The sequence below is a fragment of the Macrobrachium nipponense genome, chromosome 13, assembly GCF_015104395.2.
Source record: "Macrobrachium nipponense isolate FS-2020 chromosome 13, ASM1510439v2, whole genome shotgun sequence".
In the NCBI taxonomy this organism is placed as follows: Eukaryota; Metazoa; Arthropoda; class Malacostraca; order Decapoda; family Palaemonidae; genus Macrobrachium; species Macrobrachium nipponense.
This window is the reverse complement of record NC_087206.1, coordinates 56,291,029-56,314,034: the sequence shown is the minus strand read 5'-3', so window position 1 is coordinate 56,314,034 and position 23,006 is coordinate 56,291,029. Positions and strand designations below refer to the sequence as shown.

At 35.1% G+C, this 23,006-nt stretch overlaps 1 protein-coding gene across 7 annotated transcripts in view; it reads left to right on the top strand.

Annotated features, from left to right (window-relative positions):
- LOC135225795 (uncharacterized) overlaps window positions 1–19,343 on the top strand; it is a 46,685-nt gene extending 27,342 nt beyond the window's left edge. For 6 of the 7 annotated variants that reach the window (XM_064265284.1, XM_064265283.1, XM_064265280.1 and 3 more), the window contains one exon: window positions 10,853–19,343. In XM_064265284.1, the coding sequence (XP_064121354.1) occupies window positions 11,104–12,255 (1,152 nt within the window). In that variant the 5' untranslated portion in view covers window positions 10,853–11,103 and the 3' untranslated portion in view covers window positions 12,256–19,343. Of the gene's footprint in view, window positions 1–2,667; window positions 6,901–10,852 lie in introns of those variants that run through there. The other variant, XR_010317089.1, reaches the window with a different exon arrangement.
- Window positions 19,344–23,006: the final 3,663 nt, after the last annotated feature.

The window sequence follows — 23,006 nt, the reverse complement described above, 5'->3', positions numbered from 1 at the left end:
CAAAACTGCAACTCTTAAAGATTGGCAGTGGTGGGCTGAGATCTTATCACGCCTTTGTTTAAGAAATGTGACTTTGAACTGGTCGAAAATATGGAGGTATGTCACATTTTAATGTTAATACCTCAATCAATTTTGATAGCACAACAAACATTTATATATCAAAATGTTGGCAAATGACCACAGAGTCACTGGTAACTTTATAATAAAAGTTGTTCTCAAGCATAGGTCACCATGGGTCAAAACACATGCTTTATAGAGATTCTGTATACAGGAAGTTTTTAAAGCCAACTATGAATATGGCGTTATTCCGGAACAGAAGTAAAAGTTCTTGTTTCCAACATTTGCATATAATATCGCACCAAACTTTGCTTTGTTTTAGGATATATAATGAATAAGACTTATTTTGCTTGTCGATTTTTTTGTTCAGCTGTTTCTGACATATACTATATTGAATTATTTATTTCAGGGAATGCATTCTGTGGTAATCTTCAGCTTTGGTACACTTTTGTAAGAAACACTTTTGTAAGATATGGCCTTATTCCAATATGACATATGCCACTTCATGAAGATGGTTTAAGATTTAGTACTCTCTTTGCCAAATAATATGCAATACTTAGACAAAAAATAAGATAATTGTTAAGTACACTAGTAATGGAAACTGCTAAATTTTTTACGATTTTAAGACATGCCTGAATAAAAAGAGATTAACGAGGAGAGTAAAAATGCACAGAACCAATATTCAGTCTCATAACAGTTCAACAATGGTCAGACGTTAATCATTCACCAAGAATGTTATAGTGAAATGTAAGAAAATTTGTAGGTCTTTGCATATCTACTTTATGCATCAAGACATTATGTCTTACAAGTGCAAGCATCTGTGAAGCTTTGCCAGAATAGGAAACTTTGAGTGATTGATACCACTACACTTGTTACTGTAGATTCACTGCTGTTCCTTTCAATAACGTTAATGTTAAAGTTGGTAAGTTCCAGGATTTCTAAGAAGCCAGACACCGAAAACCTCATCATCTGGTGATTTGCCAGAAATCTGCATATTTGGTGGCTGCTTTCACAAGAAAGTGAAGGGAAAGGAAGGAGCCCTAGACATGTTGTGCTTATGAATCAGTAGAAAAAAAACAAAGAAATTGCTACTGATTTAAATAACAGTAAAATGCTTGTCAAGATAGACAGCATTAGTTTTCAGTTTAACTAGGCGTGATCACCTCCAGCTTACTAAAGGAGCGTATTAAAATCTACTATTAAATTCCTGTTGTTTCACCAACGAAAATTAAAATAAATATGTTATATTTTATTAAAAATGCTTGTTCTGTACTGTTTAACATAGAAATTATTTATTTTCTACATTTTCATTCTAATAAGTAAATCATAAATTTCCTGTCCTAAAATTCATGTATCTTTAACTCAACGTGAAACACCTTTTTGAAACCTTTTTAAGCTTTTGGCTCTACAGGGCTTTCCTAACTGCCCAACAATAACAACAACAGCAAGAACAACAACAACAAAGTAGTTTGTAGGCTTACTCCCCGAGTAAGCGAAAATGTAAATATTATAACTATTCCAAACGAAAATACTTGAATATAGCAAGGGCTATTTTAAAAGTCAGAGCTAGATCATTAACACCAACATTTGGAGAGTTGGACAGTCATACACTGGCACTCCTTTTTAAATATATGGAGACTTCAGTAACAGAAAACAATCGTCCTGAATATCTTATGTTCAAATAAAAAATAAGGTAATCAATTTAGAGTCAAATAGACTTGAATCATTGCACATTAAGAGAGATAAATGTAGTTACTTTTGTATTGAAGCCCACAAGAAAATTCCTTTTTGGGCAGATAAGCCGTTGACTCCTCCCTCCCTCGTTGCTGATTGGTCCGTCGGAAACTTGCTTCAACCACAGAAAGATTTGTGGTATCCCTATAATATTCCTCCTAGGGGTAAGCGATCAAAAGGAGACACCGACTTCAAAACAATGCAAACAATGCATTTTTTAATTTTACCGGAAAAATAAACTACAGTATGAAAAATGTACCCAAGCTATTTAAACTTACGTTACTATGAAAACCATTTGCAATTTTACGTTACATTAATCCCAACTACAGCTGAGCTCACCACCATGAACGAACTGACAAGGAACGAGGGAAGAATTTCTGAATACGTGGGGACGGAAATCAATACACAGAAGTGACGTTCATTCTGTCTGTTACAAAATGAACCACTTAACCCTGGATAGGTGCGACGAGTTGCGCACGATCCAAAAAGTGTTTAAAAAAAGGTTTTTTCCCATAAATCATCGTCTAGCTCGAATCTGGGTGTGATCGACCTGCAAGAGGCCAGCAGAACACGCACTACATTCATGTCAGAACCTGTATTCGCCTTGCTTGTCCTTTCCCCTCTTCTGAGAATTGCTCGGGTCGAGCTCGACCCCCACGCACCTTTAACGTGTGGGGGATCAAAAGGCAAAGTTATTAAGTAGTGATTTCCTGTCTATCACTGTTGATACTGGTAATGTTTTGTATTGTTAGAAACTGTGGGTGGATGGTGTGTGTACCATATGCATGCCATTGGTTGTGGCTGAGATGCCTTATATTGCCATTTGGTCCAATTTTCTTTGAATGCCAATTTCTCAGTTTTTGCATTTTTTTGCAGAACTCATCAACAGTGGCCAGCATGCAGTATTCTCTGGACATTGATGTCATCAACTTACTTCTAATAGAATTAGAAAGTGATGTTGATGATAATTTAGAGGTTTCTGACACCTGTATGTAAAAAATCTCGAGTGTGTTAGAGGCGAAGCAGATGACCTTGAAATGATTAAAAGATGAGAGGGCGAGACAGGGGGAGGGGAATAGTGAGTCTGTGCCTTTTCTGGTGACAGATTACATCAGCTTATATCAATAAACCATCGACTCACTGTATGAAGAGAGAGAGAGAGAGAGAGAGAGAGAGAGAGAGAGAGAGAGAGAGAGAGAGAGAGAGAGAGAGAGAGAGAGAGAGAGAGAGAGAGAGAGAAACATTTCTGAGGTTTTTCTTAATACAAGGCTTCCTAACTGCAATAATGGCTATGCACCCTCATATATTATTATTAAAAAAAGAGCAATAGGTTCACCATAGCAAATTCAATTTATAGTTTTGTTAATGCAAGTCAGATAGTTCAGGTGGCAGATTTGGCAGTCGAAGTTGGTGTGGATTGTGGCCATTTTGTTTGCATATCCGAAAAGTGATTTAGCATATCTCTATATAATCTTGTTTTCTATAAAATTGTGATATGTTGGTATAATTTCATGCATAAATATCATATTTCATAATAGTTACAATGATTTTTATAAGAAATTTTCATGGTGAACCTAGGAGGTCAAAAAATGACTTTTAGAGTTTGCCCCTGGTATAACAGTAAATTACATCTTACTGCAGATCTTTTTACATAATTCCGTTCTAGGATAATATGAGTTTATTCTATAAGAAAAATTAGCCACTTCCTATTTCATTTAGGTACCAAAAGAAATTCATGAAATTTTGAAAATTTTTTTGTCAAAAAAACTTACCCTTTTTTTCTCTCTTCAGATTTTGACCTCTAATGGTCCGACACCTTTTCTGGTAGTCACATATTGTAAATAGTAGTTTTAGGTAGTATTTTGTGTGTATAAAGCTTATTTTGTATTTTTTGTAAATACTTTCGTAAATTATTTTTTTGTAAATACTTATTTTTTTTATTATATATGTGTTATAAATATCTAATTTGTAGATGGGTATGATTAGTCTTTTCAGTAGTGTTCGACAATGGTGAAATTGATTTTCAAAATTAAAATGTACAGCATAGTAACTACAGCTTTTGAATTTTCACAAAGTTTTCTGGGCGCTTGGGTCGAGCTCGACCCGCACTCACCTTTAACGGGGTACAAATATAGCAAAACCTATCCAGGGTTAAATTACATTTTGATCGATCCTATAAGCGTTATGTTACTTCTGACATGTTGTATATCAACCCAAGACTAAAATGGGCCTCGATCAAATTGGATTAGAAGAAAACACAATTACCTAGTACCTTGTGTACGATCTGGCAAGTGTCCTCCCGGAAAATCAGAACACACACAGGACATGTCTATTTCACTTCACAGGTAGAAGAGTGGGGGCAACGCTTTTTGGCTTCACCAAAAAAGCGTCCTTTTCAGAAATTTCAAATTTTTAAATACATGACTGTACACTTACTTTTTAGTTTCACAAATACAATGTCATACCAAAATACGTAGTATAATTTTTCAAACCAGAACCAATGCGTACGTCTTCACGTAGTCCTGATAGCCATGTAATCATTGTGCTATTGCCATAGGCAACTGAAAACCGCCACCGATCAATCGGCACCAGTATCGGGCCTTGGGCCACACACACATACACACACACACACACACACATACACAAGAAAAAAAAGCCAGCTGATTTTCTACACCATGATGTCATATGCAATGCATATGTAGTCACAAGCGCATGTTGCCGATGATTTAATGGTTTTTACATGACGGTGACTTCTGTGAAGGCATGAGGGTTCACGACAGTTTGATTGTGATTTAGTTGTCACATGCCAACAGACTCAACGGCACCATCATTTGTCGTGAACGTGGATGCCACCTCATGTCAAAAGTATATCAACAATGCTGAAAATCTTGAATCCAAGACTATATATTTTACTAAAAAACAGATAATGTCTTTTTCTCTCTTACTTCAGGTTATTCTAATAAATTATATTTGATTGCATAATCAGCTGACTGACTTATTTGTATATAAGAAAAATAGGTTTAAAAACTATGTAAATTCCTGAAAATAATGAGAATCTTGATTTCCACATATTTAAGTTACTTTTTACTAGTTCAGTGTTACTTTGTCTTTATCTTGAAGGTATTGGAGATGGTTTGCAGTTGAGAAAATTACTACAAAATATTACTGTGTTCAACATTCTAATTAATGAAGTAATGTAAAAAGTAATTTTTAAATAGAATAAAAAAAGTTTAGTAATAATCTCTAGATTGGAATATGTGATTTAGGTATAAAACCAATCACTGGGATCCACAGGGTCATTCAGCTCTGTGATGATAATGAATAAAAATGGAAATGATACAAATAATGCGCTTGTAATAGACATTCTAAAGGCCACTGTTAAAAAATGTTACAATAAGATGTTTAATTTATAATGGAATTAAAACTACCATAAATAAGATAAATAAAGACATATCTATATGAAATTATAAAATATTTTCATAAAAGCCACAAGACAGTGTGTGAAAATTACATACTATTTCTCTCTCTCTACCCCTTCCAACCAATCTTTTTTTAGAAGTCTTTTCAACCTCGTTTTTCAGGACTTTATTCTGTCTCTTTCTCATTGTTCTGAAATGCTCTGTCTCTATATTTTAGGACGGCGCATTTACAGTTCGTAGACAGTACAGGTAAAATTAGATCAGTTTAAAATTTTCTACTGTACAAGTAAAGACGTGCAGAGAAACAGTAATATGGAGGCTGTAAAATATATGTGAGCGCTATCTACGAGAGAGAGAGAGAGAGAGAGAGAGAGAGAGAGAGAGAGAGAGAGAGAGAGAGAGAGAGAGAGAGAGAGCTTGAAAATTTATAAATTATATGAAAAATTAAACATAAACACTTTTGCAGAGTTTCCCGAGGATTCGCAGATGTTCGTGTGTCTGTGTAAAACTTTTGTATGACAATTAGTTAGGTTCCAATGAAAAGTTCGCGTGTTTGTGAATCAGCGCAACTCGCAAGTTGGGGGTATCACTGTGCATACATACACACATATAAAGGGTTTACTGGTCACTTCCCTCAGACATTTATGTCTTCTAATTAGGTATTAGGGCCCCTCAACTTCTTAATTTCCCCACACTTTAATCTTAAGGATTTTGGTAATTTCAAGTATTTTAATACAGAATTTACTATATCATAAAAGAATACATATTCAATTTAAAGTAGCATATATCTTTATACAACAGTTGCCAGATGAACTTACAGTAGCATATTATAGAAAAGATACAAGAAGAAATTACAGTACCATTATTTCATTATCTTAATTTTTCCATGGGTTATTCGTTTCTTTTTCTGAAGCTCTGACAGCTAACCTGATTACGTCTGGTAGCGGCACATTGACTCAGTTTTGACTCACTGCGGATATTGTGGAGTTGCCAAGTACGTGGCGTTTGTCGTACTGGATGCCGCATGTTGACATTGCTAGTTGCGTCTTCCGTAATCACATGCCGATGCTGTTGCGGTACTATAGGGTCTTCCGGCATGACATGGCGACTTTTGACAGTTGTCATGACTTGACTAGGTAGGTGCTAGGCGTGGTGCTAGGCAGCCTTGCATATTCGCCATCACTTGGCAGACGTCGTCAAACTCGCGACGCGGTTTCAGATCATGCCGATTGATGGCAACTTGCTCGTAATTGCGCTGTAGCGTCGTCGTAATGAGCGAATTTTCATCGTGACGACTGTCGCGGTCTTGAATTGCCATGTGTGACTCAGGCATATATTACCATTTCTACAGATATTTAAACTGACTAGATAGGAAGTTTTGATGGCAAAATTCCTGCAGAAGATTTTGTCGTCACCCAGTTTTTCCAAAACTACAATTACTTTCTTCAATATACTGCACTATGTAAGGTTTGAGAGTTCTTGCATTTAGGTGGAATAATGCTTACAACGCCCTTTGAAATTGGAATGTACGATATTCAACTTTTGGGCTTTATTATGATTGCCTCTGCAGTTGGGAACAATATAATGATACAACGTTGCAATAAAATTGCAGTCGATAATAAACAGCTCCCTTTACATTTCTCTGTATGGAAATAACACGCATCTGTCTGCCCAAAGAGACAGACGAAGAGAGGAACAGACATACACACATAAGCTGATTGTATGGATCGTTGTAATATACAATTCCGAGCAAGAATATCATCTACTTCCTGCTAGCCAAATCATTACTGAATTACTTTGAAATAGAAAAATTCCTCATGCGAGTAATTCATAACGAAGTAATCTTCAGGACTATGAGAAGTGATTTTATACACCAGAAATGAACCTCAAATTCGATGAGAGCAATTGCTCTCAAGGAGAGAAAAATGTTGTTGGCTTTCACCAAAAAATCATAAAAAAAATCGTCAAAAATAAACAAAAATATAGAAATAGAAACTTTAGTTCATTTGATAGTTATGGGCTATACCTCTGAGATATTCCAAAGCGTCTCTTTCACCGTTGTATTCGAGAACAGTTTTTTTTTATTCTTTCCTCTGCGTTTCGATATTTTTTTTTAGCTGTAATGGTGGTGGGCACCTCGCCATCAGCTGTTCCAAGTTCAAAAGCAATTCTTCGATGAGCTGCTTCCGAGTGGTTATTTGCCTGATCTTCATCATTTGAATTTCTCTCATATTGTGACCACATATCATGGGGAAACAAAGGTGCCCCTCGGCAACTGCCGCGCCTATTGTAGATACCAATATAGTTAAATTTAAACCAATCTAGCATTGGTAGCAGTTCTTGAGGCAAAAAGTCTGCAAGTGCTTCTGTGAAGATGTCAAGGCCGCGATGAGGCACAAAAGCTAAAGCAAGTATGATTTTGGCTTTTAAAGCATAATCAGGCTTGGTATTGAATTGACGAGTTGCTCCAACTGCAGCTATATGTCTATGCATAGCTACTTTGTGCCAAATGAAAAATCAACCTCTTATTTTGACTCCAGGAAAACATTTTCTCACAGCACCAATAGCTGCTTGTTTAAAGTCATAATGGATACTATTATATATTGCTACTTTCAAAATGCATATTTCCCCTCTTTGAAATGTCATGTAGAATTGTGTAACATTTTTTCAGATTCCTAGATAGCTTAGAAATAGGATGTTTTAAATGTGTGTTCAGATTTCGCATTACATAATGTAAAAGAATATATATTATAACGTAGAACGTAAAAAGAGAGAGATTTTCTTTGTCCGTTCAAAGCTATAATTGTTTCAGTAACTTTTCATCTCCCCGAGATTAAGCGAGCTCGAGTCTTGCGTTGTTATCAAAACATGTCAATCTTAATTATCGCTCAACCTCCGTTTCAGTCGGGTACGTGTCTGTTGAGCAGACTTGTCTTGTACGTGTATGTCTTTGATCAAAGCCACATGGAGATTGCACATTTTGTATGTGAAGTTGCGTCAGATTTCGAAGCTACTGGAAGCATTTGTGCCAAGAACGTTTTGTATCATCTCCTCAGTCCAGTTTTCGCAAGGGAAGAAGATTTCATTACATCTTAGAACCGCGAGGCGATAACATCTCTCTCTCTCTCTCTCTCTCTCTCTCTCTCTCTCTCTCTCTCTCTCTCCATCGCATACCACTTTTGATCTTATAGTAACGTAACGTAAATTGGTCACTCGTAACTTAGAATTTCATATTTGATATTTCTTAGAGTTTGTTTAGTGTTATTTAATTTTTTTTTTTTGTGGAATCTGAACAAACATTATTTCGTAACGGTGCCTGGTTTTTGTGAAAGTGTGAATCAAGCCTGCAGCAAAGAAAGAAAGAAATTGGTATACCAAGGTAAAGTGTGTTATATTTTTATTAGTTGCAACTAATAACTAATAATTGTTAGGAACAGTGATTAACTAATAACTAATATTTAATGGTTATGATGGTTTGGTTAACTAATAACAGGTGGTTATGAAGGTTTGGTAAAAACTGTTGGTTACAATGTTTTGAGTGAAAACATTTACACTTTTACACATTGCATATTTTTGTGTTTGTGATTATTCCATTGTTTGTGCACTTGTTAATTTTCTTATTGAAGTGTGCCTTTTTATTTTATATTTTCATTTGCATTCGCAATTTAACTGACTTAGTTATCTTCATTGCTTAATCATTACACATTTAATTAAATTTAACATTTGTGAATTAATTTGCATTTACTTAGAATTCTTTTCAAGTTTTATTGTTGTTTAGCACTTGTGAATTAATTTCAAATTTTCAATTATTGCCTAACACTTTTGAATTTTGATTGAATTAATTTTCTTGAATTTTGTGATAAATTAATTTTGATTTAATTTTACTTAATTTGATTCAAGAATTAATTAAACTTTACTTTGTTTTCAAGTAACAGTAATTTTCCCTGATATTGTGAATTTCACTTATAAATATTGAATTTGATAATGAATTTTTGTATTTAAAATTTATATAAGTGTTTTTATTTTTATACCAGTATATTTGCATTTGATTATATTGATGATAGGTAGAAACAGAGTGGTAATTGATTTGCTTTCCTTCAATTTACTTGAAGTGACTTGGAACTAGGGAAGTACTTAGACTTCTGAAATCAGGGAAATACTTAAACTTTTAAAGTTGTTGATGGAGTGATGCCCTTTGATTAATTTAATTACAAGATTACCTCACACCTGTTTTGATGAACTTATTCTGATTTTCTGCAATAACGGTAAGTTGTTAAGGGATCACTGTTACCTTTAGAGTATTCAGTCGTTTAGTACATGTTATGAGGGTTCAGGTGTCTGGTTTTTTTTGGTGAGGTAATAATTGATGAATGGTAACCAGATACTTGGCACTTCGTAACAATACACTGCGGTCTTAGATTAGGCACCAATGATTTAACCATTTCAAACATACGTACATAAGTTGAACGTTGCTTATTTGTTAGAAGTATATACAGAATTGGATGAACCCCATCAAGTTTTTTTGCCAGAATACAAAATACTTGAGAGAATAAAATAGGGGCAATGTCGAATGTACCGTCCACAAACCATGTCGATTCTACTAAATATTACTGTATCCAGGATTCCCTTCCAGATATGATCATGCGATTACTTCCTTGACCACTATCAGCCAAAAGAAAATTTGCTTCTGCTACGTTATCAGGTTTATACATTTTATATGCAGTTGGAATCGCCAACTGCTGAAGAATAGTAAGGTTTGCTGGCCATAGCTAATATCATTCCTTTTTCGTCGAATTATTTTCTTCATGCTGCTTAACGTTGGTAAAGATGCTTGGACTGACGAAGGGACATCAGCTGTAGATTCTTTTATAAGAACACTAGGTACTTCCTGTGATTCTTCTGCACTGCGTTTTAAATTTGCTTTCACTTTGGCAACTTGTACACTGGCTGCAGAAGCAGATCGAATGGGTGTGTTCATTTATCTTCATTATCACAGCGCTACTCTTGGTGCGGATCCGTCCATTACATCGCCCCCTTTGTTCGCAGCGCCAAAATTTGATGCTTGGATCACTCCTGGATGATTTATCAAAAACGTTTGCTAAGAATGTCTGTTTCCATTTTTGAGGGAGAGTGGAAAAAAATATTAGGTAAAGAAATAATTTGGGTTTCTTTGATTTTAAATTCTATAATAAAACGACCTTTTCTGAAAAAGTATATTCATGACATTTAACAACCAAACAACATAAATCAAAACAATGAAAACAAACGACCTATTTGCGGCGGCGAATAGTCAGTCCTCCGTGAGGAATAGGCGGCGGCAAAACGTCCTTGGAGGTGAACTGGCAGTGGCTAATTGTCAGCGGCGATTCGGCCGCGTCGAATGGTCCCATCCTCATCAGTTTAGTCAGCAGATTACTAAAAATAAGAATCAAAACAATCGTTTATGTACCTGTCTAATATCTCGCTAGGGGGCGCCAAAAACAAAGGGCATAAAGACTCGGCTGAACTTAACTCATCAGTTGTAAAAATATCTAATTTTAATATTATAATTTGTATTGCGTTTAGCAATGATTTTTGCTGAACAAACAATGTACAAAATGTTTAAGAGAAAATTCTGATAACTTTCATTACTGTACTTGCAGGGAAAACTGACGAGACGGTTGCTACTTGCTGTATAGGAGCCCAAGTAAACTGCGGTGTCGTTAACCCAAAAATATGCTGAACAGCAAAAACAGTTATTATTTTGTTCTTAATAAGGAGAATTTTGAGGTAACGTTAGTCAAGTCTTCGTTGTCTGCTTTGTGATGTCTGATATGCTAATAAAGTGCCCCTTTTACTGCCGTTGTCATATACATATCTTTATGACATTAAACTGATAAGTGAATTACTAGCTATGTTGGCCATGGCTCTAGTTGACCACAAAGGTGGTGGTGGAGGACTTGGCAGTAAGAGCGTGGAAGAAGAAGACGACATCTTAACGACCTTGCGTCGTCTGCGACTAACACTCCAGGAATGCCACGGGAGAGTGGGACTAATGGACCAAAGAGTGAATGCCCTCCAACCTCATGACAAAAGAGAAGGCAGGGAAAATAACATGCGTTTAATAGGGGGTCGTTTTCGTGCAGATTCCCTCGAAAATTACGAGACAGAATATCAGTACCATGCGCAGATCTCAGAGATACCCCTAAATCATATGGTGACTAAATCTTCTAATGATATAGAAGCACTGGAACCCACAAGTCCTAGAGAGCTGCACAATTATCCTGAAATAAAGAACAAGGCAAATCTGTACATGAATGGCCTGGTCCAGCCATTGCTACAAAAATGCCCTAGTGCTTTGGAATTAGATTTAGTGACTTTAGCAGAGAAGCATGCAAAAGAGCTCTGTGATATGTACCATTCAAAATCAGATGCAATAAATGGACAATATTGTGAAAAGTTAGAACATAGGAATGTTAAGGTGGATATAAAAAGTGAAAGGAATAATGACTGTGAAATTTCATATGACTATGGGGAAAACAAGAGTGAGATAGATTTAAAAGGGATTTGCCTCCAGAACCTTGGCTCTGATGGTGATCCACTATCTCGAATAAATGGAACGAAGTTTTCAAGAGAAAAAAAAATTAGGAAATTTTCCATGTGTAAAGATTGGTGGTCTGAAAGACTCAGGAGCATCAAAACAAGTGCTGAAGATTTGCGTGAAAATGGAATAGAGAAGGTGAGTGAAAAAGATGAAAATTCTGATTTGCAATCACATGAAGAGATAAACAACTTGACAGTAAACAACGATGTTTGCAAACAGGAATCATTAGAAAGTTACACTGTCTCAGAACGGGAAATCCCTAGAGTTTGCAGGAGAAAAGGACGTAACCTAAATCGAACACAAAATATTTATTTGGAGGATTTGCCAGAGGAATGTGAAAGTACAGACTTATTACTGACTCAAAACACAGATGTAGGGCTAAGGAACGTCAAGAGGCGTCATCACCTGTCGTACATGAAATGGGGATGGAATCACTCACAGGCAGTGAGGCAAAGCTGTTAGTAGAAGCCAAAATTTCAACAGAAATCAAAACTGAAGGAGAAACCAGAGGTAAAGAAGATTCCAAAGAGACCACGGATATAGCACCTGTAGATGTACCTGTGTATAAAATCCAGAGTAGTCTGGATGTAGTGGGGAAATCTCTGGATGATTTCAAGAAAAGTATCTCCGAGCTTTTTAACAATCTGAAACATATGAACAGCTCTGAAAAGCTGAATCTAAAATTTTGCACCATGACGAGTCTTACAGATGCAAACGAGGATTCTGAAAGCATATCAGATCATACAGTAAACAGTTCCAGTTTCAAGTCTTCAGGCATGTCACGTCCTATACATAGCTCTAAAATAGGTTTGATTGATAGAAAATGGAATTACAGGAATAAAGCCAAAGAACACAATTGCTCATCTATGTTGAACAAGCACGGAGTAAGTGAAGATTCTCGAAGACATTATAAAGTCAAAAGAAGACATCATTTCGCTGTGAAATCAAGCAAGTGCAGAGGTTTAGAGGTAATGCTGATTTCTACAGATAAGGAGAAACTTAGTAACCGCACACAATGCAAAGATAAACAAGGCTGGCTCCATAAACTCCTAATATTTCTGGTGCTTATGATGCTTTCATTCTTTGTTTTTTACGTTTTAATAACAGTTCCTATTATTACTCTATCTGTTAAACACAATGGAAGACCCGTTGCCTTTTAACATACTTCAGGGAAAAAATATGTGACGGAGACTTCTTTGATACAAAGTTCTTTTGAACGACCATTAGTGGACTGATAATTGTTCTGTTAAAAACACAGATTTCTTGTCTTCTTATGTGATACCGGTGTGTTCTTTAAGACACTACTTAAAAAATAATTTCTTCCTGTGAATGATCGTGCACTTACTGAATAACACGAATCAAGTATGTAAACAAAGGAATAGTCAGCCTTCTCATGCGTAGTTGTTCGATAAGAGGAACATCATTTCCTAAACGCAAGGTTGGTGCTAAATGGTTTTGATACTACTAATATTCATTTTTGTGTTAAATACTTCTGTTCTTTCAATCAATGTATTGTAATGATAGGCTCCTATTTTTTTTATAAGTAATGGTATTGTATATGATTTTATTTTCAAAGAAAAGAAGTGTTATAGGGGAAGGTCAATTAAATTGTATCCAATAATTCTTTTGAAAAATATTAGGTGTTTTGACTTTTTATTTAATGACGAAAGTACTATAAGTTAAGTTGCCACTTTGAACTTGAACTGACATGTCAGCATTTTAGACAACTATCAACTTTGTAAAGAACTTAATTATTATTATAGTATGGTATTGACAAGACACTGCACAAAATGTTAATTGGGTGTTTGCTTATTCTACGAGAGTCTTATGCACTTTGTAGAAATTATTTCTTTGGAAAACCACTAGATGAAAATATGGAACTGGAAATCTAAATATTTCTTCAAAGTAAAATAATTGTCCCATTAGACCCTATTACACTGGAATTCAATACATCAGCTAAGAATTTATCAAGACAACCTTCAAGTGGGATGTGCCAGTGATCCTTCATCCTGTCCTCGTGAAATATGAGTTAAATCACTGCATCAGCATATGTCTGGTTTCCGTAATTTTTCTCTTTTCCATCACTTCATCAGAACTGCGAGTGCATATCTTGATTAATTTCTTTTGAGTAAATCTGAATTATTACCAAATATCACCATCATTCATTGTCTTGATAGTCTTGCTTAAGATTTGCCTACCACATAATGTTTAATTCTGTTTATTTATAACTGGTGTCTGACACAATAAAATTGAGTAGAGTGTTCAGAATTTGTCCGTGAACATATTACCTTTTTATGCTTTAAAATGAAACAATGCTCGTCTCGTCATTGCTGACATCCTCAAGTCTCAGCAGTGAAATCCCAGTGTCTCAGTTTTATATCGTCCCCATGAAGATTGTCTCAGTGTAAGGGTCACAGATGTTGATTATCTCCATATCATGGGGGTAAATCCTGAAAAAAAGGCCAGTGAGTTCATTTGATAGCAGATTTCTTAAGAATCTGACGGTTCCATTATTTCTGCCCCTACTTCCCATTCTCATGTTAAGTGACTCTCGCTTCTGCCTTTGTAAAATGGCTTGAAGTTGTAATACTACTGGTAGTACTGAGTGGTGTTCTCATAAGGAGAAGCTAGACAGATTTGCATAAAATTCCAGGCTTTGTCAGCAAATGGTCCATATTTTCTTCTAACTTTGATACTTCATCTCTTCCATATGGTTTACACCCTTAGTGCTTTTTTTTTTTTTTTTAGATTGTACAGTGCTTTAGTAATTCTTTTTATAACATGATCATGACACCTCCACACATTGCATTATTTTACACATAAAGTCTTGAGATCTATAGACATGAGTGCAAGTCATGACCTTGTAGATCAATTTCCAAAATATGGATGTCTATGGCTATCTTGGTTGTCTATGGCTATCTTGGTTCATACTACCCATGCTAGTGTTTGGGTTTTGTAGTGTGTTGACCACAAACCAAATTAGCAATATGATGGTTTACTCCTGGAAGATGCCCGGGTACAAAGAGGGAACCATAGTGTTACGACAGTGGTTTGTATGTATGCAACTTAGAATTTGTTTCAAGATATTGTCATGAGTTCAGATCATAAGAATTACTGCATTTCACAATGCAGTACTGCAGATAGAAGTCCTCTAATTGGTATGGCACATCAGGTAGGAAGCATCCAATGATATAAGACTTCTTTGAGTCAAATTAAGACTGTTGTTCTTACCTAATTCAAGATGCTGTACTTAATGTCTAAAGACCTCTCTTGGAGGAATAAAAAGTAAGAGTTATTGTCAGATGGTGAAGAGAGACAAGAATACAAGAGGTAGAATGTAAGGTACCAAACCATAATATTTGAGATAAATTTTGTGAAGATTTTGAATATACCTAGATGAAAGCCTTATAAATAAAACTGATCTTCCAACACAAGGAAAGTTTTGGAGACAGTAGAGGCTGGTGGGGTTCAAACCTCTTCCCCTCAGGTTAGTGTGAGATAAATCCTTGCAATGTTAGTAAAAGGCAAGTCTTCCTCTGGTGTCAGGGATGTTGTTTGCTAAGTTTTGAAAGGGGAAATGGTGACTCATTAGTTAGAATTTCCACATCTAACTAGGAAGGGATTTGGGAATAATTCATGACTCTTTAATTCACTTTACAAAAAAGTTTTAGACAGAAGACTGTCTAAATACTCTAAGGTAGTCTTCCTAGACCTGAGGTCAGAATACTGTACTTCTACTAGTTAGTACGTGAGGAATGTACAATACTATCATGCAAGCTAAAAGGTGGGAGAAAATTAAACATCAGCAACCTTGCTTATCTACAGAAAGAGTTGAGAATAATCATCAAAGAAAGGCTGTGAAATGTGGTGCTGTATACCAAGCTATTCTTCATGCCCTTCTTCCAGAAACCCTTGATGAAAGCTTGCTATTAGAGAGTCAACTGCAACTCTGGCCAAGATCTAGTACATACAATATACATTGTTAATCTATTGTAATATTTCCCATGATGATTTATTCGTGTCTGAATCAAAATATCCTATATGATTGTCCCAAGTTCAGTTCATCTAACCACAGCTGTGACGTAGCTGGAAAAATGTTGTACAAAGTATGTGATATAGGCTTATTATTATGTGGAATGTACTGTGAATCATGAATGTGTCAGGAGTAAGCATCATTCATGGTAATTTTTCGAAAAAGCTAATAAAGATGTGTTAATTTAGTGTGAATACTGCATAAAATTGTTGAAAGCACTTTTTCAACTCAAAATTGAACATACAGTAGGAACACCACGGAATAGTGTTATGATACTATAATTGTGAGTAGAAATTTAAAGCACAAATTAATGATGATATGGTAATAGTATAGACTTCCCACATAAAATTCTCCAATTCTACATAAGAATTTATTTCTTATAAGGGTCATGATATACCTGGAATACAGGATTGAAGAGGCAGAAACTCAAATGCATTTGTTTTCTCAAGACACGGAATTGCATGAAGCAGTAAATGATTATTTATTGACGACATTTGTGTGGATCCTTGTTTCAATCTTATCCAATGGCTCATGTCCTTGTTGTACATTTGAACAAGTGAGACACTCATATCTCTCTTCCTTGTTGCTTCATGGGAGAGTCTGTTAACATTTTTCACTAACTTTCCCTCGGAACTTCAGTGATAGGCACATAAGCAACTGCTGCCTAGAATACCACACCAAGTCACATTTCATTGTTGTGTCCATATCAAATTATAATGGAATATAGAGTTCCTAATGGCATGAACATTTGGGTAAGAACCAATGATAACAAGGAAGTAAAATCTTTCATGCCATCTGTCTTCTCCAGTTGTGCTGAGTTTCTTATTTATGCTACTATCTCCCAACATTTTTCAGCATTATTAATTCCATTGACTACCTCTGTAACATTCCCTTATATCCATCGAATAAGATGTTAACTTCCTCTCTCTTTAATAGGTCCTTGTCTATTAAGGACTGTCTCTTATGACCTCTCTGATATTAAGTATCTCCTCTCCGTCTTTAACAATGAATAGGATTTAACATGGTTCCACAAAGTCTTGTGGTCTTTCTGTACACAAAGCTGTTTACACTCAACAGTTCGATCAACTCTGTCAAGTTGTCATTATTTACACACACATTGTACGCGTATGTATGTGCGTGATGGCTCTCAAGTTTCCTGAATTCTTTATTATTTTTTGTATTATTATAATTATCATTATTGGTTGACAAAGCTGGGGAAGTGTGGCTCCTCCTACTGGCTTGGAGCAGAATGACTCCTCCGGGAGAGTCTGGTAGACCGATGTAGTCTCTGGCTGGCATCAGGTCCTGGGAGTTCTGGTCATAGGGCACGCTGCCTAAAGTAGCGGGTGGCTGATTTGTTATCCCTAGGATGTGCCTTGCTGTTTTCCTGATGGTGATGGGGAGAGGAAATCTCCTGCATAATGTTCAGCGACGGTTTTTATCGGAGGATGCTCACCCTTATATCGGAGGCAGTGATGGTAATTCAACAATGACCATCACTGCCTCCGATACCATCTAGTAATTTTGTGCTCCTTATGCTGGTATTGGGGGTCACTGCTGTGTTCCCTCATGAGTGTTGGTATACTGCCCCTTCATATAGTCAAGTCGTAGTCATACTGATGTACAAATGGTAACATCCATTCTCAGGGTACGATGTTTGGAAAACCACCCCTCTCCTCTTCAAGGGATCATCGCTAGCAATGTGGTTGTTCCTCATGAGGTACGTACTGGGCAGTCTTCCAATCCTTGTAGTAGAGCGTAAGGCCAATTTTTTTTTTGGTCCCAGCTTTGACAACCAATCAAAAATTGCTATAATCATTATTATTATTAATGGTAATATTCCAACACCTTCCATTACAAGCAGCACCAAAGCTAGCTGTACTAGTAAATAAATCTAAGCAATCAAACACCTTTCTGTTGGTTGATCACATGTTCAGCTTAACGCGGGCCATCCCAGTTTGCACGTTCATCTGTGCCAATGCTGACTTCCTTTCTCAACAGATATTTGCCCTAATTAGAGCTCACTATGGAAATGGTAACAAATTGTTACACATACGTAGCAATAACAAAAATGGTTTTATTGGTACTGTCTATTTTTCATATGCTGAGTTTCCTCCTTCCACCCTTCAGATTGGGAGCCAGAGCAAAACTGCCAGCTGAGAAAATAAAGAATGTGAGCAATACATCCTACAATGCCATAATATTGAAAGATTCTGGGTCTGCTATTCATTACTAAAAGTAATAGGTTCTTGTGGTAATGGTTTATACCAACAAAACTGCCTTTGCTCATGCTTTATACGTTATTTATACGTTATTTTCCTGAGCACGCTAGAATGTCCTACGAGATCATAGGCATTTGTTTCGATTCATGTACCTGTTCATTTTTAAACAGAAAACTCCTCACTGCTCTGAAGTAGTTCTGTTTGTTATCCTCCGATGCTTCTTCCATTTCAAACTTTGCTTTGATGAGATGTAGTGTAATGATTGTATTCTGTTTCTATGAATGTTGATTTTTCATTGCTTATTGTAACATACGTTTAGTTTAACAATTATAATTCTTTTGAGAGTATTTAATTTATATCTGTATCTGGTGTAATATGGAAGGTGATCAACCTACATAATGTATTTTAACGTCCTGTGAAATATTGAGGGTAGATTGTGCACAGGTAGTTGTTATGATTTAATACTGTGATTTACTGGCGTTAGTTTTGAATTAGTATAGTGCAATAAGTTCACCAATGATATAAGTAGCCAAAGTAATATTGACACGGCTGTGACGATCAGATCAACTCATATGTCCGTAAGGAACTCGAATGTATATTTTTTTTACATAAAATATTTTCAATGGGAGAACCTTCAAAAGACACTTTTCAAGTACAGTACTGTATTTCAGTGAAATTTGAAAATTGTTCGTATAGTATGCACAAACCCGTAATAAGAATTATCAAAAGAAGTTACAAACGGGAGAACCAACAATTACATTTTCCCTTGCAAAACTTCTAATATTTATGTTATGCCCTGTCCAATGTGTCTGTCAGTCCCCTTGCTTCAGCATTTCATATGACCAGTATGCATACCATTTTTTTTTTAGTCTTTAGCTCTCATCGAAGTCTAGTCTGCAAGCTGACCTCCTTATTCAGAGTAGTTGTGAATTTCTAGCATTCTTGGTCAGTCATCTTGGTGATGAGTAATAGACATTTTTTAACATTAGATGACAAGTGTTTTGGTAGTTACGATTAAAAAGAAAATAAAATCAGTGCATAACTTTAGTCACTGGTGAAGATAACTGAAGGGGCATTAAAATAGTACAAAGTAAGTGTATTGGTCTTACTACATGAGAGAAAGAATCAAGATGTCATTTTATGAGGATTCATTTCTCTTTCCTAGGAGTTACACAACCATGATTTCACTGTATTGGTGAAATTGATTTCTATTTTTTCATAGTTTTATTCTGTACTAAACTATCCATGTTATATACTTAAAAGTTCTTAATGTAATAAACTCTATTTAAGGTGAACTGATTATCATTACCCAAAAAAACTGCACAGTTTATGTAAAGAAATTTATATAATTCCTCTGTTTAATAAATACAAACCTTTCACTTTATTTATGCTAAAATGCTGTATGCTGTTGGGCAAGAGTCAGTAACAAGAAGTTGCCAGTCATCTGACGGGTGGGTGAGGCGTCTGTCTCTCCTCAAACGAAAAATCCCTCCTCACTACAGTGCCATTGTCACTGCTGTTTCAGCATGCTAACGCATCTCCAGAATAAAGCCTTCCCAGTTAAATAAAGAATTTGTATTTACTGAAGATAGAAGATTACTATTTTTTTTTACAATGTAATCTCATTGGTGGGAGGCATTGTTGTAGCTTTTCGATATTCTGATGCAATATGAGGATAATATCGTAGCAAATAAACATCAATACTTTTCCTATAATTTGTGTATCTTTAATGTTTCTGTCAGCCAGAATGAGGTCCACCAAAAACTAATGCTGTTATTGTGGAAAAAATGTATACACACACACACACACACACACACACACACACACACACACACATATATATATTTATATATATATAATATATATAGATAATATATATATATATAATATATATATATATATATATATATATACTCATATGTGAGTTTCGTAATGCAATTATAGTTTTGGTAATACAATTAATTCCCCTCAGAAACTGTGTATAATGTATATTTTTATGTTCAGACTCCCACATTTACAGATAATAGGTTGAAATAATCTGCAATTCATATTGAGACATTTAGTAAAGCGAACAGAGAAAGAGAAAGTTAGCTTTGTCCGCGAGGACAGCCCAGTCTTTCAGTACTTCAAACTGCTGAGCTAGGTTATTTTTTATTATTTCATGTTTACTTGCAGCAATTAAGTATTCTAATACTAGGAAACCATCTAATATCTCTAATAAATTAACTCTTATCTCTTTCAATTTTTCAAATGAGGACTTATCGACTCGTAAGTAGTTAGTTGTGAGTGGAAAGTCTGTGACGTCACGGAAATGTAGATGGTGTATCGTCTATTTCCTCAACCAAGGGTCCCCATTCGCCCTGGTACGCCCTATTTCACACCCATAGGACGATGCATTCGATTCCGAGAGCCACATGCGTTGAAGAGGCTGTTATGCCTCTGTCTGTCTGTCTCTCTCTGTCTCTCTCTGTCTCTCTCTCTCTCTCTCTCACGAGTTTCGGTTCCACTACCATAACGTAACTCATGTTTTTATATAAATTGGTCACTTGATATTACTAGCTCTGTGTAATTTCTTCATAACATATGCGTTGTTTGTGGAATCTGAGCATAGTGTTATTTTTATTATTTTTGGGAAGGCGCCCATGAAAGTGTTGAAGATTGTAACAGGCCTTTCTTTTTGAGTGAGGAGTTGCAACTGCATTTGAAGGTAATTTACAAATATTTTGAAGTGCACGTGGAGTTTTTTATTTTACAGTGTTTGGATAAAAATATTATTTTCTTATGCATTTTTCTTTTGTTTTGTTCTTTTGACATGTCCATTTTATATACTTAATGTTTGTACTGTCAATGCTTTTATTGCTTTTCATATTATTGTGTTTTTGCATTCTCTTCATTTTGATGAATTAGTTTGAATATTTTTTTTATTGTATAATTGTTTTAATCTAATACTTGTGAATTAATTTGCATTTAATCAAATTTAATTTCAAATTTAGTTATTGCTTTATGATTTGAATTCATTAATTTTCTTGATAAACTTTGATTTAATTTTGTTTAATAATTAATTCAAGAATTAAGTAAACTTTTGTTCTCGAGTAATAACAAATTTCCTGAGATTGTGAATTTCACTTACAATTTTTGAATTTAGACAAAAATTATTTATTTAAAATTTATATGAGCATTTTATTATACCACCAGTATTATATTTTATTTTGTTTTGTTTAGGTAGAAATATAGAGTGGTAATTGTGCTCTTTTCCTCAAATGAATTAGAACCAGGGAAATACTTAGATTTGAAATTGTTGAAGGAGTGATGCCCTTTAATTAAGATTACCTCAAATCTAGTTTAATGAACTTTGTCAGATTGCTTTCTTGATTGTTAAGTTGTATAAGGGATCACTGTTACTTATAGAGTATTCAGTCGTTTAGTATTTGTGATGAAGGGTCAGGTGTCTGGCTGTAGTGAGGTATCTAGTAACCAAGTACTTGATTAAACTGAGCCCCAAGTATAAAAGGTGTCCCAGACCCAGGATTAAAAGAGCCTCTTGCTCTAACAAGTACAGATGGTAAGTGTAGTAACCAGATGCTTGGCACTTTGGGATAACAAGTATTAATGGTGTCCAGACCCAGATCTTTGGTCACTTCTCCCAAATGTATTCATGGTACCCAGACCCAGATACTCCTCTGGCACTTTGTCACAATATATATATTAATTATGACATTCAGTACGTCACTTTGTTTTCCTTCCATTCTATAGTTTTTCGTTTAGTAGATTAAAGGTATCCGTATTATGTTTCATGATATTTGTATGCAGTATGACACTGCGTTATTTTTTCAAGACGTGTTTGATTTCAGTTGTATGTTATATGGAACTACTGAAAAATAAGTCAATGTAACTCTGTATTTTCTCCCTTTATCCCATCTTGTTTCACTTAAATTATTGGCACCGCAACTCCACTGCATATATATTGTGACGAAGGGGCCTAGAGTATCTGGGTCTGGATGCCATTAATACTTGGGGGAAGTAGCCAAAGATCTGTGTCTGGACTCCATTGATATTTGTTTACCCAAATTGCCAAGTATCTGGTTACTACACTTACCATTTGTACTTGTTAGCGCAAGAGACCCTTTTATTCCTGGGTCTAGGACACCCTTTGTACTTGGGGCACAGTTTGATCAAGTACTTGGTTATTGCTTTCCTCACTACAGCCAGACACCTGACCCTTTATCACAAATACTAAACGACTGAATACTCTACAGGTAACAGTGATCCCTTATAGAACTGAACAGTCAAGAAAACAATCAGTCTAAGTTTATTATAATGGATGTGAGGTAATCTTAATTAAAGAGCATCACTCCTTTTGCAATTTCAAATCTAAGCATTTCCCTGATTCTGATTCATTTGAGGGAAACGGCATAATTACCCCTCTATATTTCTACCTAAACAAAAATAAAATATAATACTGGTGGTATAATAAAATGCTCATGTAAATTTTAAATACAAAAATTTATTTCTAAATTCAAAATTTATAAGTGAAATTCACAATCTCAGGGAAATTGTTATTACTTGAAAACAAAAGTTTAAATAATTCTTGAATTAATTATCAAGCAAAATTAAATCAAAGTTTATCAAGAAAATTATTAAATTGAATTATAAAGCAATAATTAAATTTGAAATTAGATTTAATTAAATACAAATTAATTTGCAAGTGTTAGATTCAAACAATTACACAATAGAATATTATTCAAATAATTAAACAAAATAAAGACAATGCAAAAATCATAATGCATAATTATGAAAACAATTAAAGCATTGACAGTACAGACATTAAGCATATAAAATGGACATGTCAAAAGAACAAAGCAGAAGAAAAATGTATTGAATTTGATAATTTTATCCAAACTGTAAAATAAAACCTCGAAGTGCACTTCAAAACATTTGTAAAATACCTTTTATAAGCA